Genomic DNA, 25,083 nt, shown 5'->3' with positions numbered 1-25,083 from the left:
TATATCATCTAGTTTTTTAATCTCAGGCTGTTTTCCATATATATCAGACTGTTCTTTCCTCTCAATATTTTTCTACAGTTTTATAGAAATCATGTATTTTTGCATACTTTAGAGAACATCAAAAACTTTCCTGATATTTTTTTTTTCTGAATTCTGCAACAGTACACTACATTAATTAGTAACTTCTTCACCTCATTTTTTTAGGATGATACCCTCTTTCTTTTGCAATACTTTTTCCTAGGGCTCTGGCTTATTTTCATGTCATTTTTGCTGTTTATTAATGACTATATTAAATGGCTTGCCCTTGGTTATACTCCATTATCAGTTGAGAAATGGTGATATTTTTATTCTCATCTCTCCGGCTGCAGGGTAGGATGATAAAGTCAATTCCTATTGCACTTCCCATTTTCTAGCTGGCATTTCCTAATATTTCTCAACTATACAGAGGTGAAAGCTTCCCCCACATCCTTTCACACTTATCTGATATCCTGAATTGGCAAAATTCATGAGAAACTGTAATTTCCTTCCTTCACAGCTATTGTTTTTGTTGTTTGTTTTTCCTGACTCTTGATCTTCATCTATAATGTTTGTCTTGTGATGACCACTCATAAAATACAGTGAGGTGCTATCTGGGAGCTGCTATCTCTGAATATATAAAGACGAGGGAGATAGTGAATAGCATTATTTCAAACAGTCCAACAACTGTTAATTACTTTGTTTCAATGTCTTTAATGCTTCAAACCCTGATATTTATTAATGATTTGATGCTTTGAGGGGGAAGTGGCAATTACTGGCCTAAGAGTTTACTGCCTCTTGAGCCTCCCTTTCTGTACCACTCTCTTTCAGGCAGGTCCTCTCCCTAGCTCTCACCTCTCCTCATTCCCAAGAATCTACACACATGGCTCTTGGCTGCCAAAGAGCAAGATTTGACCTCCTAAAACAATGAGTTTTATTCCAGTATGACTCTTTCCTTTCTAAGATCAAAATTCAGTGGTTGCATTTGGATCATGATCAAAGCTATTAGAGGAATGTAAGCCGATGAGTTCATAATATAAAGTTAATTTTCCAAATTATATTGACAAGAAGTATGACAGAGGTTGTTTGCACAAATGGTTTGAAGCCATAGCTTGCTACTTTTATGGCTTGTCTTTGTTTGTAATGCAATCAGTGTGCTTTGTAGACATTAATTTTGTACAGAAAGAACCACTACAAATTAGGCTGTTGCCTGCTTTTGTTCATCAGAAATAACAGTCCTATGTATATTTTACTCTATTTCACTGCGTCTTTTTTCATGGTATTTGTTTGAGTAACTGAAATATGTCCTGTGGTTAATCTTTTAACTTCCCCAAGCACCGTACCTCTGGAGTCCTACAACAATTTTTTCCTTCCTCTCATAAAATTTTGCGTATAATTTTTCTTGTTAAATATTTGTTTCTTCCACTGTATTGTGAGAATTTTTCAATGCAAGTAATGTGTCTCATTCATCTCTATATCCACCATGTGTATGTAGTATAATTGCTTGGCTTATGGTAGATATTTAATAGAGGTAGATATTAAAAATTTTTGTTAAATTAAAAAAAATAAAACTATTGCCTTAGGAAGAAAACTTAAATAATTACATTAAACTACTTCAAGAATTATGTGAATAAGTAATATAGCAAGCCAGACCCTGTTCAAGGAGCTGTAGAGGCTACAGAGAGAAACTGAGGATTGTGTCACCTTTTTAGCAAAGTGCCAACGGCAAATGGGAAAGCTGTGACACTTACTAGGACAGATGGGGAGACTTCATGCATGAGGCTGAATTCAAGTTTTTAAATAGAAATGTACAGTTTCTTTTTACTTGAAATGCAGGCTCTGTATGCTTCCTATTAGACATTTTTTTTCCATTTTAATAACATTAATTTTTATCTGATTGCAAAATAATACATATTTTTAGTATGAAATTTGGAGATTACATAAAAGCACATAAAACACACACACAAAAAGGAAATTTAAAACACACAACCCCACAATACCAAGATAACCACTGTTAGCATGCTGGCATATTGCTAGCCATTTTTCTCCCTTAGAATATGCATATATACTTTTTGTTCATTTTACAAAAATGGAATGTATACTGAACATATCTTTTTGTAATGTGCTTTTTTCAGTTAATGTATTGCTAAATAATACTGTGAACGTTTTTTTCATGCTGTGATTTTTTTTCAATGGCTTGAGAGGATTCTACAGTAGAAGTGTGGTTAAAAATAGAGTCCCTAAGTAAGCATACGTCAATTCAAATCTCATACCTGGCCCTCCCCAGCACTCTGGCCCTGGGCAGGTCATTCAGCCTTTGTGTAACTCAGTTTGTTTCTCTTCTGTAAAGTGAAACAAAAGTATCTACCTTATAAGATTGTTTTAAGGAATAAATAAAAAAATATATTAAAAGCACTTTGCCCAGTGCTTGACACGTAGTATGTGTCTAATAAATGATAGCTGTTATTGATTTTACTATATTTTATTTGACCAATTTCCTAGTAGTGCCAAATTTTCATTATTAAAACAATGCTGGAATAAACATTCATCTAAATAAATCTTTGCACAGATCTATAATTATTACAATACAATAAATTCCTATATAGAATTGATGAGTCAGTGAGTATCTGAAACTAAGATTTTGATACAAGAATTACCTTCCAGCTACAATTTTCATTCTAACCAACATTTTGTGAGTGTGTCAGATTTCCCTCTTTTGTAAGAGTTGTTTTATGCTGATTGTACAGTATTTGTGGCCTTCATTGAATTCAGTCTTGAGGGAAAACCTATAAGTGCTCATATTTTGTGGAAGAGTAAACTCCTGACACGTGTGTAATGACAGTGATGCCTTCCTTATTTCACCTCCTGAAGGCTGGTGTATAGAGCTTCCTTCCTCTTTTACCTTTCTTCCAAAATACAAGGCATCAGAGTCCAATAGAAAATAATTCAATTTGCTTTATTTCTACTTTATCATTCTTTTAGGTGTGAGCTTCTGTTCTATAAATGTAAAAGGATATATAGGGTCCTAAGAGTTCTACTATGAATTGGGATGAACCAAGCATTAGCGATTACCTAGAACTTTTTCTACTTGGTTGTAAGCATATTTCAAATACTCCGAACATCCTGAAATTGAGCTGCCTTGAAAAAACAGTAAGAGCAACATACTCATTTTATTTTTGTTAATTTATTGGTGTGCAATGTATGATCAGTTCTACTTACGTATTCCAAACAAGTAACTTAACTTTAATCTGTTTAAAGTAAACTGTAACTTTCCAGATATTATTTTAGAGAGACAACATTTGTTTTTAATATTTTAACTTAATTTTCATTCATGATGCTCACCTAGTATATCATTTAAGGTCTACTTTATGCTCTAACATCAATATTGCAATGTTTGAATTATGGATCTGAGGTATTTGATTTTTAGTTTAATCTAGTATCATTATCCACATAAAGCAAATCACCTGTGTTGAAGGTCATTCAAAATAGGAATTGTTTCTAAATATTTTGATTTGATATTCATTTTATGATATTTTATGAACAAATATCAGCACAAAAATGTTTGAATATCTGCTTTGGGTTATTTTTCAATAATCCTGATTCATTTATTTATTCAATACTAAGTTCTTAGAGTATAGTGATAAGTTTAGAAGTTTAAAAAATAAATGTGGTGTCTAAGCTTTAATATATATTAATATACTATATAATTATGTAATAAAATATGGTATGTTAATATAGTCAGTAATTTATTTCACCTGGATTACATGTTAATTTTTTAGAACTTCTAAAATTTCTACAGAGAATACAATGGACTGGGAAATTTTTGAAGTTTTTAGGTTTTCAATTTCTTTTTAGGAATTAAAATTACATATTATTATACAGTAAATTATTATAAAATACAAAAAAATACAAATGAAGCTGAAGATAAAATTTTACTTTGTGATTATTAGGTAGAAATAATCTTGATAACAGTTTTTAAATGAATAGTGAAATAAAGTTCACAAAAAAGTATCTGATACCTTCATTTACATTTAAGACATAATTTTAAAATTTTTCTGAACTATCCTCTTTCTCTTTCTCTTCCTTGGTGTACCCTGTTTTCCTTGATTTTGTACATTTTTGTCTTGTTTTTATTGCCTCTGTAATCTGTCAATGCAGGAATTCTGCCTTTGGATATGACTGCGAGTGGTCCTGAGAGCTGGCCCCCAGTCCCCTGATCAGTAATTCAGTTTTAAGTTTTATTTGATATTGAAAAAAAGAAAAAAAATGAGTGGAAATCTGTATATACTCTTGTTTCAGGTCTTCAGTGGAAAAACTGAATTTAGTCTGGTTGCCAGCACAACACGGGCGAAAGCGGGTGAGGAGGTGGGATCTACAGGAAAAAAAAGAAAATGTAGCCTCTTGGGACCTTTCAATGAATGTGGCCACTGTACAACCTGTCTTATTGCTTAGTTTCAGTTTCCATTGAAAAGTTCAAACAAGAGTGTTTCCTATTTGATTTTTACCCCCAATGGAAAATATTAGGCACTAGCTAAGTAGGCCAAAGAGAATGAAAAGCCTGAATAGAAAATATGGTGGTGGAAGTAAGTCAGTAAGGGAAATTTAATAGAAAAGAAGGGAAAGAAATCTTTCAAATTGATAGGAGAACATAGAAATACCTTGGACTCCAGGCAAAAGGATAGTGATTGTTTTGCCAAGACCACTGCTTCTGCCCTCTCAAGTTTCCAGCCCACATTGCCTCTCATCTTGACTATTGCAATTGTCCTCCTAACTCCACACCCCACTCTTACCATCCTTTCAACACATTGCTCACTTATTCAGAAGGCTTCAGTGTCTACACAATAATTCCTGAATAAAACACCAATTCCTTAGCTTAGTAAATCAGTGCTGACCGCAATCTAGATCTGTCTGACCTTATTCCTCACTCGTGTTTCCATATTCCCTTTTCTCCATTCAGTTGAGGCTATTGACTTTTCCCCAAGAATGTCTTCTGACTTTCATATATCCCTTTGGCCTGGAAATGGATTGCCATCTTTGCTAGTTAAAATCTTACCCAAACTCTGAGACCCAATTGCTTCATGAAGCCCTTCTAATCACAGCAGCCGAGAACACGCCCTCCCTTCTCTAGACCCCTGTATCATTTTGTACCTCTCCTAATGCCTCTTGTTAGTTATTTTTGCGTGCCTTATTTTCCCTATAAGTTCTTAAGCTCCTTGTGCACTTCCTTCTCATTTCTTCCATAGTGCCTAGCATATTGCCTTACTTATAGTACCTGAGTAATAAAAAATGTATTGGATGAATGATAGAAGAAAATCTCATTAGGGTCAGGTAGTCTAACACAAATTTCAAATTTTTATGCCTGGTTTTAAAGTTCCTTTGGCATAGAAATAAAAATGGATGTATGAGTATTTGTTATTAAATGGAGACTTTTCAGCACCTGTAGTAGTGAAATTTAGCCAGTTGGTCCAACAAGAAGAGAGTTTCCCACCTTCACTTGATGTCAGTGGGTACCTGAGCTCTTGCTGTCTAGTACTCCCATCAATTAAGCAACAAAAAGGAGGTCTAAAGTAAGCTGGGCCTCCTACTGGATTCCTTTTTGTAGATTTCATCTCCAAGAAATGTAATTCCTTTCCTAATAAATTATGTACATCTAATTGCCAATGATATTTAGATGCTATTTGACAGTAGACCAAACATTACAAATATTCTACTGGTGATGCATGTGGGAGAAGTGTTATGTTTTTCTCCCACTTAACTTTTCTGTGTGAACTAAATCCAAATATAGCTGAATTTTTGTAATTCAAAGAAAATATCTATGCCAACAATTTGAAAACAAATAAATGCCAAGTGAAACCTGACAGCATATTTCTTGGTGACATTCAGTCATTTAAAACCTGTGTATACAGACTGAGCAGCTACCTAAAATGGAGCTCGTATGCAAATGTGAACACTCCTCAATTAAAATTACATTGTGTACATTAAAGTTTCTTTAGACACTATGGAATTTTCAGGAAAAATATAGCTGAGCTTGACCTTACGTACCTTGTCTTATTATTATTATTATTATTGTTTTGTCATTTCAAGCTACTAGTCTCTCCAAAGAAAACAATTTTCTTGTTTCTTTTAGTTGTGTGTGTGCCCTGAGCTTTATTCCCAATTGCTGCTACAAAAAAACTGAAGTGGTTCCAAACACCGCTATTGTTTTTCTTTTCTATTTTCTTTTTTTTTTTTCCTGTAACTAATATTTAAACATCAAAGGCACCCTGGTACTTTTATGTTGTGGAGTATATATAAGACCAAAGTTTCCCTGAGGAATTTGCTGTCCAGGATGGTTTTTGTTTTTTTGTTTCTGTTTTTGTTTTTTAGCTGTTAGCCTTTTTTTTTAAGAAGTCATCTGAATGGCAGTAGTCTTTTGATTTCACAGGATCACTGGTGGTTGTGTGTAGGAAGAACTGGAATGGGGGCATATTAAAAGCAAAGAGATGAGTTAGGAGATTATTTTTAATATTTTATTAAGATATACATATAAAAGCCCTCCCTTAATTTTCCACCAACAGTCGTATTGTGATGACCGATGACCTTGGGAAATGTTTCAATTTAAGCACTTTATGAGGGCTCCTCCTAATGCTAAAACTAAAAAACAATCTTTTCATCAAAACACTTTTATTATTATGTCAATTCCCATGAAAATCCTTAATGTACTTATTTTAAGGGTTCATTATGATAGCTCATATAGAATGTTTTCAAAATTTTATTCATTCTGTTAATTGGGAAAAGGTTTCATGCAATTAGCCCTTGGTTAGTTCTTTTTAAAAATTATATATGATACAAAGGAAAATATTAAGTTTGTGTATCATAAATGTTTTCCTAAAATGTCAGTTTTATTTCCGTATCATATAGAACATTGTTTATTTTCATTTAAACATGTATCCTAAAGAAACAGCAATTATTATGTTGTTTTGGAATACTTGTTCAGTTAAACTGATTTTCTTAGTTGCAGCTTGCTAGTAGGTATGAGTAGAAATAGAAAATATTTGATGACCATGAAAGAAAACTAAATATTATCAAAAGTGGCAATCCTATATGAGTAAATATGAATATGAATCAGGAGACTCTTTTGGTAAAAGTTACAATATATATTAGAGAAAAATAGAACAAAGACATTGTTGCTCATACATTCAAAATTTTGAAGGTATTTCTAATTTGATATATGTGATCTCATGAGGAGAGTACATTAAATGCACTGCATCCTCAAATTGCTGTTTTGTTCTTTATCAAAAGAAAAAATAAGGACTGGCAATTGAGGGTCAAAAATAATGCCACAAACCAAATTTAGCTTTAATTGCTGTCTAGCCATAAGAAGGAATAAACTATCAGCCAAGACCAAGTTTCTTTGATCTCACATTTCAACCTTCTTGTCCTCCAGATGAGTGAAATGATCTTTTCTCAAATGTTCAACAGGCCTATTACCATTTGATAGGACAATTACTTTTAAGAAGGTTTAAAATGTGATCTGGAAAACCACATTGACTCTATGTGGCATATTTGCTATTCTTAGCTTGGTTGAATAAGCTGGAAGTAGATGAATAATGCAGGTTAGAAAGAAAACAGATGCTAAATATTACAAATAGGAAGGTTTTCCAGCAAAGAAACTTTCATTTTAGGACTAGATTTTTGTTGGCACTTTTGGCATTATGACGATTATTGTTTTTCCCTCCAGCTGTTGCACATCTGTATTGAAGGTTGGGGCAATTGGCGTTGGTCAGAGCCCATCAGTGTGGACCATACCGGGACTTTTATCAGAACTATTCAGTACAAGGGTCGAACTGCTTCACTCATCATCAAGGTTCAACAACTCAGTGGAGTGCAAAAACAGGTAAGTTCCTTTGTATTTATGGCCCAGACAGCTCTTCATTATTGATGTAATTAATGGAAGGGAAAGGTAAAGACATGAAAATGATTCATAATAAAACAGAATCACAGTGGCGTGCCTGGTTAGGCCTACTGCAGCGGTACACCTGAGCCCTTAATACGCACATGTTGATGGGCCTGATGATCATGGTGATGGCTTCAGACCCCTTGTCCCACATCTTTTACAAGAGCTGCTAACGAGCAGTAAAATTTACTGATTTTAGTTTCACCTCTTCTCCCTGTCACCACCTACCTTCTGGTGGAGGTGCTAATGAGCTGTGAAATGGCCAAAAGGCCTTTACTGAGATGGAAAAGAAACAAAGGGTGGTGGAGACTGGATAATCCAACAATGGATAACCAGGAGTTGGTTCTCATTTGTGTAAGAATCATCTGGAAGAAGGTGTTGCATGCTCTCCCATGAGTGGGCCTGGGTCCCCAGCAAGCTTTCTTTCCCTAGGAGTTAATATTAACTGCAGTAAAAATTCACTGCAGTCTAACTCTTGGCATATAAAACCTCAGCTCTCAGCACATATTTTTACGTATTTTATAAAACTTCCTTTTGGCTGTTTTTGAAGTTCTAAGACTGCAAAGGGGAAAAAAAGTATCTGACACTTTTTTTGTGTTCTTAAGATGTGAAAATGTGGTTTTTAAAAGATGTTTTTCAAGCGTGGAGCATATGACAAGAGTAGAAAGAAAAAAAGGAAGTATTAAAATCTGAAAACTGGCTTCACTGCACACATGATAACTGGACTTTTCATAAGAGTTTTAACATATACATCTGCATCTGGATTGTAACAGCCTATCCAGAACTTATGTGAACTGAGGACATGATAGGAACAGCACTCAGTGCCTGGAAAAGGAAAAGGGGGGCTTTCCATGTTGAGCAGCAGGGGCTACTCCATTACTGTATGCCAGGGGGTAAATGGGAAGCAGTTGGTGAGGGAAACAACAGGACCATATCATATACATTCTTGATCCATACCTAACGACGGAGCTGGACTTCACGTTCTGTGGGCCGCACAGGTGAAACAAGAACTATAGCAGAGGAATCTCAGAAAAGAAGCATGAAGAGTCTTCCCAATCAACTGACCATTCTTCTAAATATTATATTTGTTGATTGCCTACGGTTGAACTGGGTAAAATGAAAGACACCAAGTAGTATGTGACACAGTCTTTGCTCTTAAATTGCAAGTTTTTATAAACCCAACAATGTATATAACTAACAGTAAGTGTGATGGGAATTTAGAGGTTTCATTAAGAAAATATGACTTGAGCTAGGGCTTTGGAAAGCATGTAGAACTTGAAATAAGAGAGGACATTCAAGGCGGCAGCATAGCACAAACAAAGAGATAAATACGGGACAGATGGGACTCAAAGATTCGTGAGGGGACCTGCCTGACTAGTGTGAGCTTTGAGCTGGAAAGTCAGGAGAACAAGATTTGTCACTGCCTCCCAGCTGCCCTCAGAACTCTCTTACATGGGTCTGCTCTCAACAAATATCTGCCTAATTAAAACCCAGCTGTTTCTGATACTGTCACTGATGGTCTTTGAAGAATGCCTCATCTACCTTTTCATTCACCAGTGTGCCTGAGAAATGGCCATTCAGCGTCTGTTTGAATATTCTAGATGACAAGAGGCGAAGCTCATTCCCTCACACAGTGGCTCTTTCCATTGTTGGCTACTTCCCAGCTACTAATGAAGTTTTTTTCTTACTTTTGAGCCAAAATAGGTCACCATTCGGCCAGTTTTTGCCATTCCTCAGAACGTGTGAGGTGTACACAACAATCACACAGCAGCTTGTTGTAAGGACTCCACAGGTTACCTCCCCTCTACATTACAGTCCTTCAAAAATGTGAGGGAAGCTTGAAAGTTTTCCCTTAGTTTCCTTCTGGCTAGGCTAGTGGTTCTCAAACTTAAGAGTATTGTAGTTTATAGCGAATATGGTCAGCAGTATTGTAAAAACTATGTATGGTGTCAGATGGGTGCCAGACTCAATGCAGGGATCACTTCATTAATTATATAAATGGCTAACCAATATGCTGTACACCTGAAACTAATATGAAATAATACTGAATGTCAACTATAATTTAAAAAATAGTCACAGGGATACAAAGTGCAGCATCGGGAATATAGTCAATAATACTATAATAACTATGTAGTGTCAGATGGGTAATAGACTTACTGGCGTCATCACTTTGTGAGGTACATAACTGTCTACTCACTATGTTGTTTTGTACACCTGACACTAATTTTTTAAAAAAGAGACTATATCAGAGAATCCTCCAGACAGCTTGTTAAAACATAGATTTCTGAGTTCCAGCACCCAGAGTACCAGATTCAGTAGGTCTTGAGTGTGACACGGTAATTTTCATTTCTAACAAGCTCTCAGTTGACTTTGATGCTGCTGGTCCAGGGGCCACACTTTGAGAACCATAGCTCTGGTCTAAACTTTCCCAGTTCATTCAACTGTTTTGCATATGGTTGCTAGAAAATTTACCAATTAGTGGAATGGCAGGGTCCTACCACGAAGAATTGGTTTTCATGGTACGTCTTGACGGTTAAGATCATAGGCAACAAGCTCTATGCCCCTGCGAGTGGTGTGATATTCAGCAAGTTATTTAATCTTTGCGAATCACTTCCCTCATCTGTAAAATGGGGGTAGTAATAGTGCCTTCCTCATGAAGTTAGTGTGAGGATTAAATGAGTTTGTATATGTAAAGTGCTTTTAATGTGCCTGGCCCCTGTCATAACCCCGATACACTTTAGTTACAGTACAATACTGAGATATTCCTAAGCGTGAGTAACACCAGTTGGACTTGTTTTGTGTTACTATAATAGTGCCTCATTTTTGCATAGATATTACATATTTTCAAGGACTGATATTAAATTTTAGGGATAAATTAATATACACAATGTCCCTGAACAGATGTTACAGATTGCAATAGTACACCATAAGTCAAAAAGTTTGGTCATGAAAAATACATTTTTTTAAAATTCTCATAAAATGTTACCTATCTTTTTTTTTTTCTTTATGTTTGTAAAAGACTTCCCAACACTAGTATTTATTACCTAGGTGATCTTAGGTAAATTTTGTAACCTTTCCATGCTTTACATTCCTTTTGTAAAAGAAAGCACCCAGTGAATATTAGTTCATTGTTATTATTTTTATGTTAACTATTATAAAATATTTCTGAGAACACAGAAAAGTGTAATGAAGAAAATAAAAATTACCCATAATTCTACCTTATTATTACTTTGACACATTTACTTTTTTATGCAAATATTTTTAATCAATTTGAGATCTGATTGTAATATCAGTTTTTCAAATTGCTTTTATTTAACATTATGTAATGCTCATCTTCACATGTTATGTAAAAATTCCTAAAATTTTCCTTTTAATAGTTGTATAATAATTTACCATATGGAATATTGAAATATTTTTAGACATTCTCTTGTTGTTGGATGTTTAGATAATTTCCAATTTGTCAGTATAATAAATCCTTAAATAAATATCTTTGTGTTTAAATAGATGTCCAATATTCTGAGTCTGTCCTTAATATAATTTGCTATATAATTTAATTACCTGAGCAAAGGGTATGAATGTTTTTGAGGTGCTTGATGCATATTCCCAGACTAAAAAGATGTATTTTATTCGTTAACCAAAATTCATTGTTTTGTCTCAGCAGATTCTTCTTAGGGCTACACTAATCTTTTAAATAATTAAATACATATTTGTCCCAAAACTTCTGCTGACTTTCTGAGTTCTTCAAACCATTAGCTTTTTAAAACAATCTTCATGTAAAGAGGGGTTCAAATCAGTACTAACAAAAAAATTTCCATACATTGCAAGTTTAAGGAATTCTTTTAATCATCCTCCCTGTTAATGTAAGATACCCAGATTTTAAGACATCTGGTGCCAAATCACAATTCAGGATTTTTCCAAATGTTACTTGTACTGTTGAATGTCAATAATCCTTTCTGTGGGAACTGCCTCTCACACTTTTCTCTGCTTCTACCCTATTTATAATAAATAGGTAGAGGGTGTGGGTAGAATCTAGCTAAACAGAAAAGGACTATTTGGAGAGCAATAATGAAAGCATAAACAGCCCTCACATTGCATTTACCTTTTTAAAAGGAAGCATCGCGATCGCCTCTTAAAGGAACCAGGATAGTCCATTGTAAATTCCCACTCTCATGAAAGGCACATATACAAATTTCTCTTTTGAATGTTAACATTTCTTGTAGTCAAATAATATTGAGCTCTGTGTTAGGACCACTTAAAAAACTTAGCTGCTGAGTAGTGAAAAGCAGAACACAGAAACAGCAATTTATGTAACCTAGAATGAAGCAAGTGGCAAATGATTTATACTGAACCCAGGTAATATGAAAAGCTCAGCAGACCACCATGCCAACTTCAGACCAACTGCTGTGTGTATCAAAGTTGTGAAAAACCTTTCTAGTCAGTGTTTTTTAGCCTCTCTCTCTCTCTCTCTCTCTCTCTCTCTCTCTCTCTCTCTCTCTCTCTCTCTCCCCCTTCTTGTCCCTCCCTCTCTTTCTTTCTCCCTCTCTACCCATACCACACACACACACACACACACACACACACACATGCAAAAATGTACAATGTCTTTTTCAATTGGATTTAATTTTTTATTGTCAGGGTAGATTAACCAACATTCAGGTTAGCTCTGGTTAAAGTATATCAGAGACACAGGATTAGGAAGGGAGATGAGAACCAAGCTTCCAGAAGAGATTTGTGGACTCCTGCTTCCCTTATATCTTGGCTTCTTTCCTTCTACTCCACCTGGGCCTAAAAATTGGCAATAAACCACCACTGCCTAATTACCAAGCCCCATGTGGGGAGTTGAGTGTGTGCAGCTCCCTGATGTACCTTAACCAGATTAATATGCCCCTGGACAATGCAAAATGGGTTCAAGCTCACATGAACAATAGTATTTATCTGTACCCTGCCTTTCCTGTACCCGTCTCATTTCTCCAACTGAATGAAAAGTAACCACAGAAAATTACTCAGGAACTTTGTACAGTATACAGCTAGTTGTGTACATGTATTTGCTTTCATATTTCCCTTCCCTTCATTGAAGAAAGCTTTACCACTCTAAAAACTTAGATGTATATATGTATGTATGTATGTATATATATTTGTATCTTTATACATACACTTTTAATCATGGTTAGGATATCATTTTCCAGTGCATCTGGTGCTCTGGAGTTATTCCTTAATATCACTATTCTTCTTGGCACTGATCTAATAAGAGTTCTGGAACCTGCTAAGTAAAATCATATGTGGAAATCTTCAGTACACATCTTTGTGGCTTTGAGGAAGGAGGGGAATTAGTGTGAAACCTGGAAATGTGTATTAAAGAGAAACCCTACATTAAAAAAATTAAGTAGCTGTCTTCAACTGATAAATTAATCTTGAAATTCTAACCATAATTTTCAAAATAAAGGCATTGTAAGTGTTGCCACCTTGAAGAAAAGCAGACATGGCTCTCACTGAACCCTGCGTGGGAGCAGCCATGAAGGACATCACTCCGAGGAATAGCCATTTTGGATTTTCCTTCATCTAAGTAGCTTTCCCTCCCTGGCCACTTTTGAAGGTTTTCTTTTTATCAAATTTGAAAGGCTATTTAACAGGCTTTTTAGTTGAAAATGAAACTATAAAAACCTACCAAGAGGATTTCTGTCTTTAAACAAAGTGAGTCCCAGATGGTTGCAGAGATTCTGTGGTTTCTGTGAGAGACAGCAAAATTCTCTCCTAGATCCCATGGGGCCCAAAGGTTCTGAAGCAAGAGCAGTGTGCACACATTGCCAGGCCTGGACACGTCCAGAATAAGAACACAGTTAAATACTGCCTCAGAGCTTTCAATTGTTGATTTAAATTTAGGCGATGCTATGGCATGCTAAGAGTTATCGTAAGTGTCTAGTAACCCCTAGTATAAGCTAAAGAAAAGCTTGCCTGGTAATTTAGGATGCATGGTTCAGTTGAGTTTTATGTTTGTTATTGTGAAAATATTGTTTTAAAAAACTCTAATGACCAGATTATCTAGGGGAGATGCAATAGTTAAGCGTAGCTTGGTTTTTACAGATGTATTCCTTCTGAAGAAAATTTAAAGGAATAGATAATTAGAAAATAAATGTTTAAGAAAATTGCTAAACCTCACTATTCAAATCATGTAAGTTGAAACAACAGTGACTTAATTTTTGGTCTATCAATCTAGCAGGTTTGTTTTGAGTAAAAAATAGTTAATTCATAAATAGTCATCCGTGCTTGTGTAAATAATAGTTCCTTTAAAATGATGGCTACAAAGTATTCTTAATGACAAGAAAATGTATCAGTTAGGATGCTTTGAGCTTAAAGTTACAAAATAGGCTTTTTAATCTTCATAGCAAGTTAATGAGGCAGACACTGTTACTGTTCCTATTTATCATCTCACATAACAAGAAGATGTGAGATGATAAATGTAAGCAGCTTTGGTGATGGTTAATTAAGCAATTCAACCCTGCGTCTGCTTCTCTCCATCCCCTCAGGATGCCTTCCTGGTTTCAAGGTGGCTACAAAAGGATGTATATACAGAGGGTGCGTATACACATTTTCAGAAAGGAAAAAGTATTAAAATTGTAATACTCAATATATACCGATAACAAAAGATAAATACCAATCACGTTTGACTTCTGCATTTACAAGAGGTGCTCAAAGTAGTTACCATCAGTGTCCAGACGCTTATGATTACAGCAAAATACAGCTTTGAGCAATGTTGACCAAAGTGTTCACTTGTATACATTTTTTTGGCACCCTCGGTATATATCCTCTCATGACATCTTCTGTGACAGAAAGAAGAAGGGCTTTCTCTTCTCAAATTATTTCCCTTATTTTCAAGGAGTAAAATCTTTCCCAGAGCCTTTCAGCAGTCTTTCCTTTTCATGTTCACTCCTAAACTAATCATTGGCAAAAGGAATTATTACCAGATTATTCTATACCCTTTTATGATACAGTCTTGGGGGGCCATGGGCGGTGTCCCCCTCCCTGAGTATTTTGTTGTTTTTTGAGACTTAAACCAAATCAGGGTTTTTAGCAGTAAGGGAGAAGGAGGGACCACCTATTTGGAACTATCAGGTTGATTATCAGCACAGACTCTGGGCCAGTCTTTGTAACATTGGGCAAGTTATCAACATCTCTGTGCCTACGTTTTCTCCTTGTTAAGACGAGAAGTCATACTAGCACCTATTTTATTAGGTTGCTGTGAGATTAAAAGAGTTAATTTATGAAAACGCTTTGTATTAGGGTTCTTCAGTGAAACAGAACCAGTAGAGTATGTGTGTGTGTGTGTACACATGTATTTACATATATATGTATGTATGCACGTAGAGAAGGAGATGGAGAGTTATATAATAAATCGGCTCACACAGTTATGGAGGTTGAGAAGTCCCAAGATCTGCAGTCTGCAAATTAGAACCCCAGAGGATCCAGCATGTAGTTCCAGTTCTAAAGCCAGCAAACTAGAAACCCAAGCAAAGCCGATGTTTCAGTCAGCGTCCAAGGCCAGGGAAAGGTCCAGCGCCAGCAATCAGGCAGGAGAAGTTCCCTCTTCCTCAGGCTCTTCATTCTATCGTGATCTTCAGTTGACAGGATGAAGCCCACCCATGTTAGGAAGGGCAGTCTGCTTCAGTCAGTCTACCAAGGCAAATGTTAATCTCACCCAGAAACACCCTCACAGACACACCCAGAATGTTCCAGCAAATATCTGTATACTCCATGGCCCACTCAAGTTGACACATAAAATTACCATCACATGCATAGACCTATAAATACACTATATGTATAGTAGTTATTACTGTTTTATAATCTGAAAAAAATTACAAATAAGCAAATCCCGATGTGAAAGTCCGATTTTCCCCAATCATGGTGAATATTCATGTTACAGGAGGATTTGTTTTCCAAAAGTATTCATAAGCATAAATTTTACATTACCTTTTCAACTTTAAACAATTTAAGAGATATTTCTTAATCCCTACTATGAAATATTCTCTTACCTGGATAAGAAGGATAATCCATGAGTTTCGTGGACTATTCTGTGCATTTTATAAAGGAAAAACCTGCATAAAATAAAATAAAATTAGGCTTCTGAGTTAAAAGTTGTTTGTATCATCAGTTTATACAAAGATCTCTTAGTACATAGGAGTACAATAAGCCCTTGGATATCAGCGTCAGGGAATAGATTGATTGCATGTCCTGTCAGCTATGAGAGCTGAAGTCTTCTTTTCGATCCCCATCCTTTTTTTTTTTTGAGCTAAAAGAAAGTTTTTATTGTATTTATTATAAGATTTCACACAGTATTTCTTTTTTTTCTATTTGAAATATCTTCTTTTTTTTAATTTATTGGGGTGACAATTGTTAGTAAAGTTACATAGATTTCAGGTGTACAATTCTGTATTACACCATTTATGAATCCCATTGTGTGTTCACCACCCAGAGTCAGTTCTCCTTCCATCACCATATATTTGATCCCCCTTACCCTCATCTTCCACCCCCCACCCCCCTTACCTTCTGGTAACCACTAAACTATTGTCTGTGTCTATGAGTTTTTGTTTCTCATTTGTTTGTCTTGTTCTTATGTTGTTTTTGATTTATATACCACATATCAGTGAAATCATATGCTTCTCTGCTTTTTCTGTCTCACTTATTTCGCTTAGCATTATACTCTCAAGATCCATCCATGTTGTCACAAATGTTCCTATATCATCTTTTTTTACCGCTGAATAGTATTCCATGATGTATATATACCACAACTACTTTATCCATTCATCTATCGAAGGACATTTTGGTTGTTTCCATGTCTTGGCCACCGTAAACAAAGCTGCAGTGAACATTGGAGCACACGTGTCTTTATGTATAAATGTTTTCAGATTTTTTGGGTAGATACCCAGGAGAGGGATTGCTGGGTCATATGGTAATTCTATTCGTAATTTTTTGAGGAACCTCCACACTGCCTTCCATAACGGCTGCACCAGTCTGCATTCCCACCAACAGTGTATAAGGGGTCCTTTTTCTCCACAGCCTCTCCAACACTTGTAACTATTTGTCTTATTGATGATAGCCATTCTGACTGGGGTGAGGTGATATCTCATTGTGGTTTTTATTTGCATTTCTCTGATGATTAGTGATGTTGAGCATTTTTTCATATGTCTATTTGCCATTTGTATGTCCTCTTTGGAGAAATGTCTCTTCAGGTCCTCTGCCCATTTTTCAATTGGGTTGTTTGTTTTTCTTGTTGAGTTTCATGAGTTCCTTGTATATTTTGGATATTAGCCCCTTATCAGAGGCACTGTTTGCAAAAATCTTGTCCCATTCAGTTGGTTGCCTCTTTATTTTGTCGATGGTTTATTTTGCTGTGCAGAAGCTTTTAAGTTTCATATAGTCCCATTCGTTTATTTTAGCTTTTACTTCCATTGCCTTTGGAGTCAAATTCATAAAATGCTCTTTGAACCCAAGGTCCATAAGTTTAGTACCTATGTTTTCTTCTATGCAGTTTATTGTTTCAGGTCTTATGCTTAAGTCTTTGATCCATTTTGAATTAATTTTGGTACATGGTGACAGATAGCAGTCCAGTTTCATTCTTTTGCACGTGGCTATCCAATTTTGCCAGCACCATCTATTGAAGAGGCTGTCTTTTCTCAATTGTATGTTTTAGCTTCTTTGTCAAAAATTATCTGTCTATATTTATGTGGTTTTATTTTTGGGTTCTCAATTCTGTTCCATTGGTCTATGTGTCTGTTTTTCTGCCAATACCATGCTGTTTTGATTATTGTAGCCCTGTAGTACAAGCTGAAGTCAGGGAGTGTGATACCTCCAGTATTGTTCGTTTCTCTTAAGATTGCTTTGGCTATTCGGGGTCTTTTGTAATTCCAAACAAATCTGATGATACTTTGTTCTATGTCTTTTAAAAATGCCATTGGGATTTTGATGGGGATTGCATTAAATCTGTGTATTGCTTTGGGTAATATGGCCGTTTTAACTATGTTGATTCTTCCAATCCATGAGCACGGAATGTCTTTCCATTCCTTTGTGTCTTCTTCAATGTCTTTCAAAAATGTCTTATAGTTGTAAGCATATAGGTCCTTCACATCCTTGGTTAAGTTTATTCCTAGGTATTTTATTCTCTTTGTTGACATTGCAAAAGGAATTGTTTTTTGTATTTCTTTTTCTGAGATTTCATTGTTAGTATATAGGAATGCAATGGCCTTTTGTACGTTGATTTTGTAGCCGGCAACTTTACGGTATTTGTTGATTGTTTCTAATAGCTTTTTGGTGGAGTCTTTAGGGTTTTCTATGTATAGCATCATGTCATCTGCAAAGAGTGACAATTTAACTTCTTCATTCCCAATTTGGATGCCTTTTATTTCTTTCTCTTGCCTGATTGCTCTGGCGAGGACTTCCAACACTATGTTGAAAAGCAGAGGTGATAGGGGAGAGCCCTGTCGTGTTCCTGAACGTAGAGCAAAGGGCTTCAGTTTTTCACCATTAATTATGAGATTAGCTGAGGGTTTGTCATATATGGCCTTTATTATGCTAATATATTTTCCTGCTATACTTAATTTATTAAGTGTTTTATTCATAAATGGATGTTGTATCTTGTCAAATGCTTTTTCTGCATCAATTGATATAATCACATGATTTTTATCCTTTATTTTGCTTATGTAATGTACCACATTGATGGATTTGCGGATGTTGAACCATCCTTGCGCCCCAGGGATGAACCCCACTTGGTCGTGATGAATAATCTTTTTAATGCATTGTTGTATTCGATTTGCTAGAATTTTGTTTAGGATTTTTGCATCTGTATTAATCAGAGATATTGGTCTGTAGTTTTCTTTTTTTGTGTTCTTCTTACCAGGTTTTGGTATCAGGGTAATGTTGGCCTCATAAAATGATTTAGGGAGTACTGTCTCTTCCTCAATTTTTTGGAAGAGTTTGAGCAGGATTGGTATTAGATCCTCTTTGGGGGTTTGGTAGAATTTACTAGTGAAGCCATCTGGTCAGGACTTTTGCTGTTGGGAAGGTTTTGGATGACTGATTCAATTTCGTTACTGGTGATCGGACTGTTTAGATTTTCCAGTTCTTCATGGTTCAGCCTTGGAAGGCTATATGTTTCTAAGAACTTGTCCATTTCTTCTAGGTTATTGAATTTGGTGGCATATAGTCCTTCATAGTATTCTTGGATGATCCTTTGTATTTCTATGGTGTCCGTGATAACTTTCCCTTTTTCATTTCTGATTTTGTTAATTAATGTCCTCTCTCTTTTTATCTTAGTAAGTCTAGCCAAGGGTTTGTCAATTTTGTTAATCTTTTCAAAGAACCAGCTCTTTGTCACATTAATTTTTTCTATTGTCTTTTTGTTCTCTATTTCATTTAGTTCTGCTCTGATTTTTGTTATTTCCTTTCTTCTGCTGACCTTGGGTTTCACTTGTTCTTTTTCTAGTTCTTTAATGTGTAACATGAGGTTATTTATTTGGGATTTTTCTTGTTCTTTGAGATAGGCCTTTAATGATATAAATTTCCCTATTAAAACTGCTTTCACTGCATCCCAAAAATTTTGGTAGGATGTATTTTCATTGTCATTTGTTTCTATGTATCTCTCCTCTAATTTCTTCTTTGACCCAGTTGTTCTTTAAAAGTATGTTGTTTAATCTCCATGTATTTGTGTTTTTTCTTGCTTTCTTTTTGCAGTTGATATCCAGTTTCAAAGCCTGTGATCAGAGAATATGTTGGGTGTGATTTCAATCTTGTTAAATTTGCTGAGGCTGATTTTATGTCCCAATATATGGTCTATCCTTGAGAATGTTCCATGTACACTAGAAAAGAATGTATAGTCTGATGATTTAGGATGAAGTGCTCTATATATGTCAATTATGTCCATTTCATCTAATGTGTCATTTAGGGCTGCTATTTCGTTATTTATTTTCTGTTTGGATGATCTATCCATAGCTGTCAATGATGTATTTAAGTCCCCTAGTATAATTGTGTTTTAGTCAATTTCTCCCTTTAGTTCTGTTAGTAGTTGCTTGGTATATTTCGGTGCTCCCTGATTGGGGGCATAAATATTGATGACTGTTATGTCTTCTTGTTGTATAGTCCCCTTTACCATTATGAAATGTCCATCTTTGTCTCTTATTATATTTTTCACCCTGAAGTCTGTTTCATCTGATATCATTATGGCTACACCTGATTTTCTCTGGGTACCATTTGCCTGGGTCACAGGGCGCAGTGTCCGTGTGAGTATGCGGAGAGCTTTTGAAGTTCCCAAGCTCTTCCTGCACCAGATTCAGAGCCCGTATGTTTCAGCAGTTCTATTTACTCCTGCAGGGATCCTCCCAGATAGGTCGGGCCAGGGGCAGAGTGAGTTGTGAGAGGTGGCTCAGAGCAATGGCTGCGACCACCACCACAGCCGTTCCTGCTTCCACAGCTCCCTCCCCTTTGCCGGAACTAGTTGGGCTGCGAATCTGTGTCTGCGGTCCACAGTTCTCAGAACAGCAAATATTCTGTTCTTTTGATCTGACACTGCTACTGTTTGTTCTGCTTCTAGCACCAGGCAGGTGGGGGCAGGGCTAGCTCTGGGAGGGTAGGGAGGGGACGGCTAGTCTCAGTGCCTAAGGCTTCCGTTCTCTGCTGGGCAGTGAGGGCTTAAACCACCATTTTCAGCCTTCTTCCCTCAGACTTTTCTCCGAGGTCTCTGCCATGAGCGTTGAGTTCAGCCGTGTTATATGCTGCCCCCTCAGCCCTGTGGGCCATAAACGGAGCCCTAGCAGTCGGAGTTCTTTCCCTCTCCCACAGCTGCAGTAGTTCAAGGATGCAGCGAGCTTGGGGTACCGAGCTAGGTCTGTATCCTGCGCCAGTGCAGCTCCATCTCCGCACTTCTCCCTTGCCTTCTCCCCCACTTGCACAATTCGCCCACCTTTAGGTGAATTCAGTAGTGGACCTCTTCATCTTGCCTGTCTGCTGTACAGGGAGTCCTTATTGGAATTATTGTTGTTTGATTAGTTGTCAATTCCAGGGGAGCTTTACAGAGTCTCACCTCACGCCACCATTTTGATGACGTCTCGATCCCCATCCTTTTTGACTGCTACATTATTTGATTCCATCAACCACCACCTCTTGGTCAGTCTCTTCTCCTGTGGCTTCAGCAGCACTAGTTTCTCCTGATTCACCACCACACTCCTTCACTTCTTCTTCAGCCCCTTCTCTTGCTTCTCACCCTGAGAAGCTGTCCCTGAAGTGAAGGTCAGTTGCTGGGATTGAGCCTCTACCTTCTTTTCCAGGTAAACTATCTTCTGTCTGCATACATTTGCAAGGCTTTTATTTCACAAGTCTTTTATCTTCTTCCCCACCTTCACTCTCAAGCACATGGCGAGTATTTCTAGCTGGGCGTGGACCCCACTTAGATGATCTCTATGTGTCTCTCCTTTGAATGCTGCAAACTCAACATGACCAAAGGAAAATCCCCTTTCTCCTTCTAAGCCTCATTTTCTTCTTGTACTCTCTAAATAAGCTAACGACTTCCTTTCCTTTCCGTTAAAATCAACACAGATTACTCTGATTTATTACATATTTTCAATTCGTGAAATCTGAATTGATGAAGCCTTATTTATGTATTGTCTCTTAGATTATCATCTGTGGAAGACAGATCATCTGTAGTTACTTATCTCACAGCATAGAACTAAAAGTCATTCAGCATTACATCAGTCAAGATGGACAAGCTGTGGTTCGAGAACATTTTGACTGCCTCACTGCCAAACAGAAATTGCCTTCATACATACTAGAAAACAGTGAGCTGACAGAGCTATGTGTGAAGGCCAAAGGAGATGAAGACTGGTCAAGAGACGTGTGCCTGGAATCCAAGGCCCCTGAGTATAGCATTGTCATTCAGGTATGAGAAGTCGTACAATCTAGAATAGAGCAGCTTTAAAATTAAAAATTTCTCATTATGCTGTTTATTCAGCATGACACTTTTATTATAAGGTAATACATATAAAAGAGGGGAGATCTGAAATAATATAAAGAGGTTTTGAATATTTCTGTTCAAACTGTTCCCTCCCCATCCCACAACAACACCTCTATATCCATTCCGGTAATTCTTATAGCCATGATGCTACCCTTTGAGGTGGAGGTGAGTTATATTTTGAAAAAGGTTCTGATGCACCAAGGCTTTGGTTGGGGGGTGGGAGGTAAAAGGTGTCCTCCCACTTAAGAATCTTTGTGATGATCTCTTACGTTTTATCTTTTCCTCAACCTCTACCGTCGTCACTTTCATTCCCATAAAGGACAAATCCTCTCTTTCATTCTCCCACTCAGTCGTGTATCAGTCTCTCCTCATACAAGTCCCTTCGTCTTTATGGAAAGGATTGGCCCCATTATCACACTTCACATTCACTTTGTGCCATAATGAAGTCTGTTTTTGCTTAGTAATTCTTTCTTAGGGCTTTTTTTCTGTAACTTTAAACTTTTGAATCCTCCAAACCAATGTTATATCTGGGCCTTATTTTGATTAGTTAGTAAACTAGTGTTTAATAGGACTCTTTTCTATCTCATGTGCAGGTGCCATCTTCAAACAGTTCCATTATTTATGTCTGGTGCACAGTTTTGACTTTAGAACCCAACTCTCAAGTGCAACAACGAATGGTGAGTGCTTTCTAATCCTAAAATATGGTATATGACTCTGACCTTTCCCGTTCTGAAATAAATTAAGGTCAGAGTGACCCAGGGAAAAGATTTATTACAAGTTTGTTTCAGCATCAAACAGCTGGAAGACTGCAACAAAGCAAATATGAAAGTTCTTCTGTCCTTTTATTTTTATAGATCGTGTTCAGCCCTCTTTTTATCATGAGGAGTCATCTTCCAGACCCCATTATCATACATTTGGAGAAAAGGAGTCTGGGATTGAGCGAAACACAAATTATTCCAGGAAAAGGGCAGGAAAAACCACTGCAAAACATAGAACCTGACCTTGTACATCACCTAACATTTCAAGCAAGGTACTGGAAAAATCCTTAAATTTTCCTCAGAGAAATCAGTAGAAAAGTAACCTTTCATTATTGAGGGGGAGAGGGAGGATAGTTTTTTTGTATGATTTCTTATGAGAATCTTATTTCAAAATTACACTGTCTAGCGTTCTCTTACTCTCTTCTATACTTTTAAATAAAATTAAGCCTTTTCATTAAGCTTAGAAACAAACAAAAAGGATCATCAGAAAATTTAATTGACGCATAATTTCTCTCATGGAAAAAGAGATAAATAGAGGTCTCACCTAAGCATGTTTGGGGAGGGGACAGGGACATAAGAGGAAAAGCCAGGGCCCATATCATCCAAACATTGTGTCATCAATCCCTAAATCACCGAAAATTGACTCAGTCTCACACAAAAAAAATTGGACTATAATACATTTGTAGTTATATTATTTTCAATAAATTGTAGACCAGTTTAGAAATCTAATATTTATTCTTTGTGATGATAGATTCTTTGTTTATTCTTGTTTTTTTTTCTTTCCATTTCCTAGAGAAGAAGAAGATCCTTCACATTGTGCTGTTCCCATCTCAACATCCCTCATTAAGCAAATAACCACAAGGATACACCCTGGGGGCACAGTTAACCAGATCCTTGATGAATTCTATGGGCCAGAAAAGTCCCTTCAACCCATGTGGCCCTATAATAAAAAGGATTGTGACAGGTAATGCTCTCCAGCAATCTTTTTTTACAAACATTTCTCAATAGTAAGTAATAAATGACCATTCACAAAAATGTTAGATACCAAAAAAGGTGTTTCGAAAAAAAGGTATTTGCATGTATCTGTCAGATTCTGACCTTTTATCATTGAGTAGATATATTTTGTAGATTACTTTACTCATAATCTAGAACATAATTGCCTGAGAAGTTTCTTTTTCCTGGATGCAAATTCTGCATTGCATGACTCTGCATTGTATGAAGAGGTGTCATACAGGAGCACTGTATGTCTTCAACATACTTCATGAATACTGAAGTCATTATATTTCACTGATTCTCTTCGATGTGGTATTTGGTACAGGAATGAACAGCTGAGTCAGTGGGATAGCCCAATGCAAGTGAAGCTATCAGTCTGGAAGCCACATGTTAGAACCTTGTTGATAGAACTTCTACCCTGGGCCCTGCTTATCAATCAGTCCAAGTGGGACCTCTGGCTATTTGAAGGAGAGAAGATTGTTCTACAGGTTCCTGCTGGCAAAATTATTATCCCTCCTAATTTTCAGGTATTATAACTTTTTTTAACTAATAATGAATTCTTTTCTTTCAACAACTAGCTTTTATTCCGAGGTTGCATTTATGTTCATAACAGAATAAATCAGTTATGGGAAACTGTCCTTTTAGATGCATATGTAAGGGGTACGGAATGTTCTTTGATATTCAAAGACATTTCAGATGTCTTTTTTTGCCCATCAGCAGTATTCATGCTTGAGTTATCATTAAACTTGATAACTTGTACTAGTTACATTCTGGTTTCCATTGTGTACGGGATATTTGACAAGCTTAAGAACTGGCCTACTCTGGGTATATTAATATTTAAACCATAGAGCCATAGTCTGTGCTAACCTACCCCCTAGATATTTTTGTGGCTCTTACAGAGACCTGCGAGGTGGATAAGAATTGATGATTTCTGAGCAACCATTTCTGTCATGACCCCTTTTCCTCTATACGTGGACTTGACTGTCCATAATTATGATGCCCACCCAGTTGTTGACAATAACAGTGGAATCATTACTGACACAAGGGAGAACACCTAATCGCAAAACAAAATGTGACAGGAAGGTTTTATATTCCATCACAAGAGAATTTTCTTGATAAGGCCAGCTTATTTTTAAAAGGCACATAAATCTGTAACAAAATAAAGTATAAGGAACTCCTAAATAAAAATGTTTTCCTAATAGGGAACAATTTGAAAATTCCTTTTTTTTTGAGCTCCAGTTCATAAACATCTTTATTCAGTGGCATTTTTCCTTTTCTTTTTTAATAATCAGATGATGTTACCTTACAGAATTGGAATGTGCCGACCTACATGGACCTAATGTTGCATATTATTCTTTTGTCAAATAAAATGAAGCCTTCAGTTTTTA

At 36.3% G+C, this 25,083-nt stretch overlaps 1 protein-coding gene across 8 annotated transcripts in view; it reads left to right on the top strand.

Moving 5' to 3' along the window:
• VPS13B (vacuolar protein sorting 13 homolog B) overlaps positions 1 to 25,083 on the top strand; it is a 737,914-nt gene that overhangs the window by 665,376 nt on the left and 47,455 nt on the right. For all 8 annotated transcript variants that reach the window (XM_074316465.1, XM_019757646.2, XM_019757649.2 and 5 more), the window contains exons 44-49: positions 7,736 to 7,891; positions 21,606 to 21,869; positions 22,538 to 22,621; positions 22,799 to 22,974; positions 23,496 to 23,666; positions 24,021 to 24,222. In XM_074316465.1, coding sequence (XP_074172566.1) covers positions 7,736 to 7,891; positions 21,606 to 21,869; positions 22,538 to 22,621; positions 22,799 to 22,974; positions 23,496 to 23,666; positions 24,021 to 24,222 — 1,053 coding nt within the window. The remainder of the gene's footprint in view (positions 1 to 7,735; positions 7,892 to 21,605; positions 21,870 to 22,537; positions 22,622 to 22,798; positions 22,975 to 23,495; positions 23,667 to 24,020; positions 24,223 to 25,083) is intronic.

This window comes from Rhinolophus sinicus, linkage group LG12 (assembly GCF_036562045.2).
Source record: "Rhinolophus sinicus isolate RSC01 linkage group LG12, ASM3656204v1, whole genome shotgun sequence".
Classification (NCBI taxonomy): domain Eukaryota; kingdom Metazoa; phylum Chordata; class Mammalia; order Chiroptera; family Rhinolophidae; genus Rhinolophus; species Rhinolophus sinicus.
Note: the sequence above shows the minus strand (reverse complement) of the source record. Positions and strands in the feature narration are given on the sequence as shown.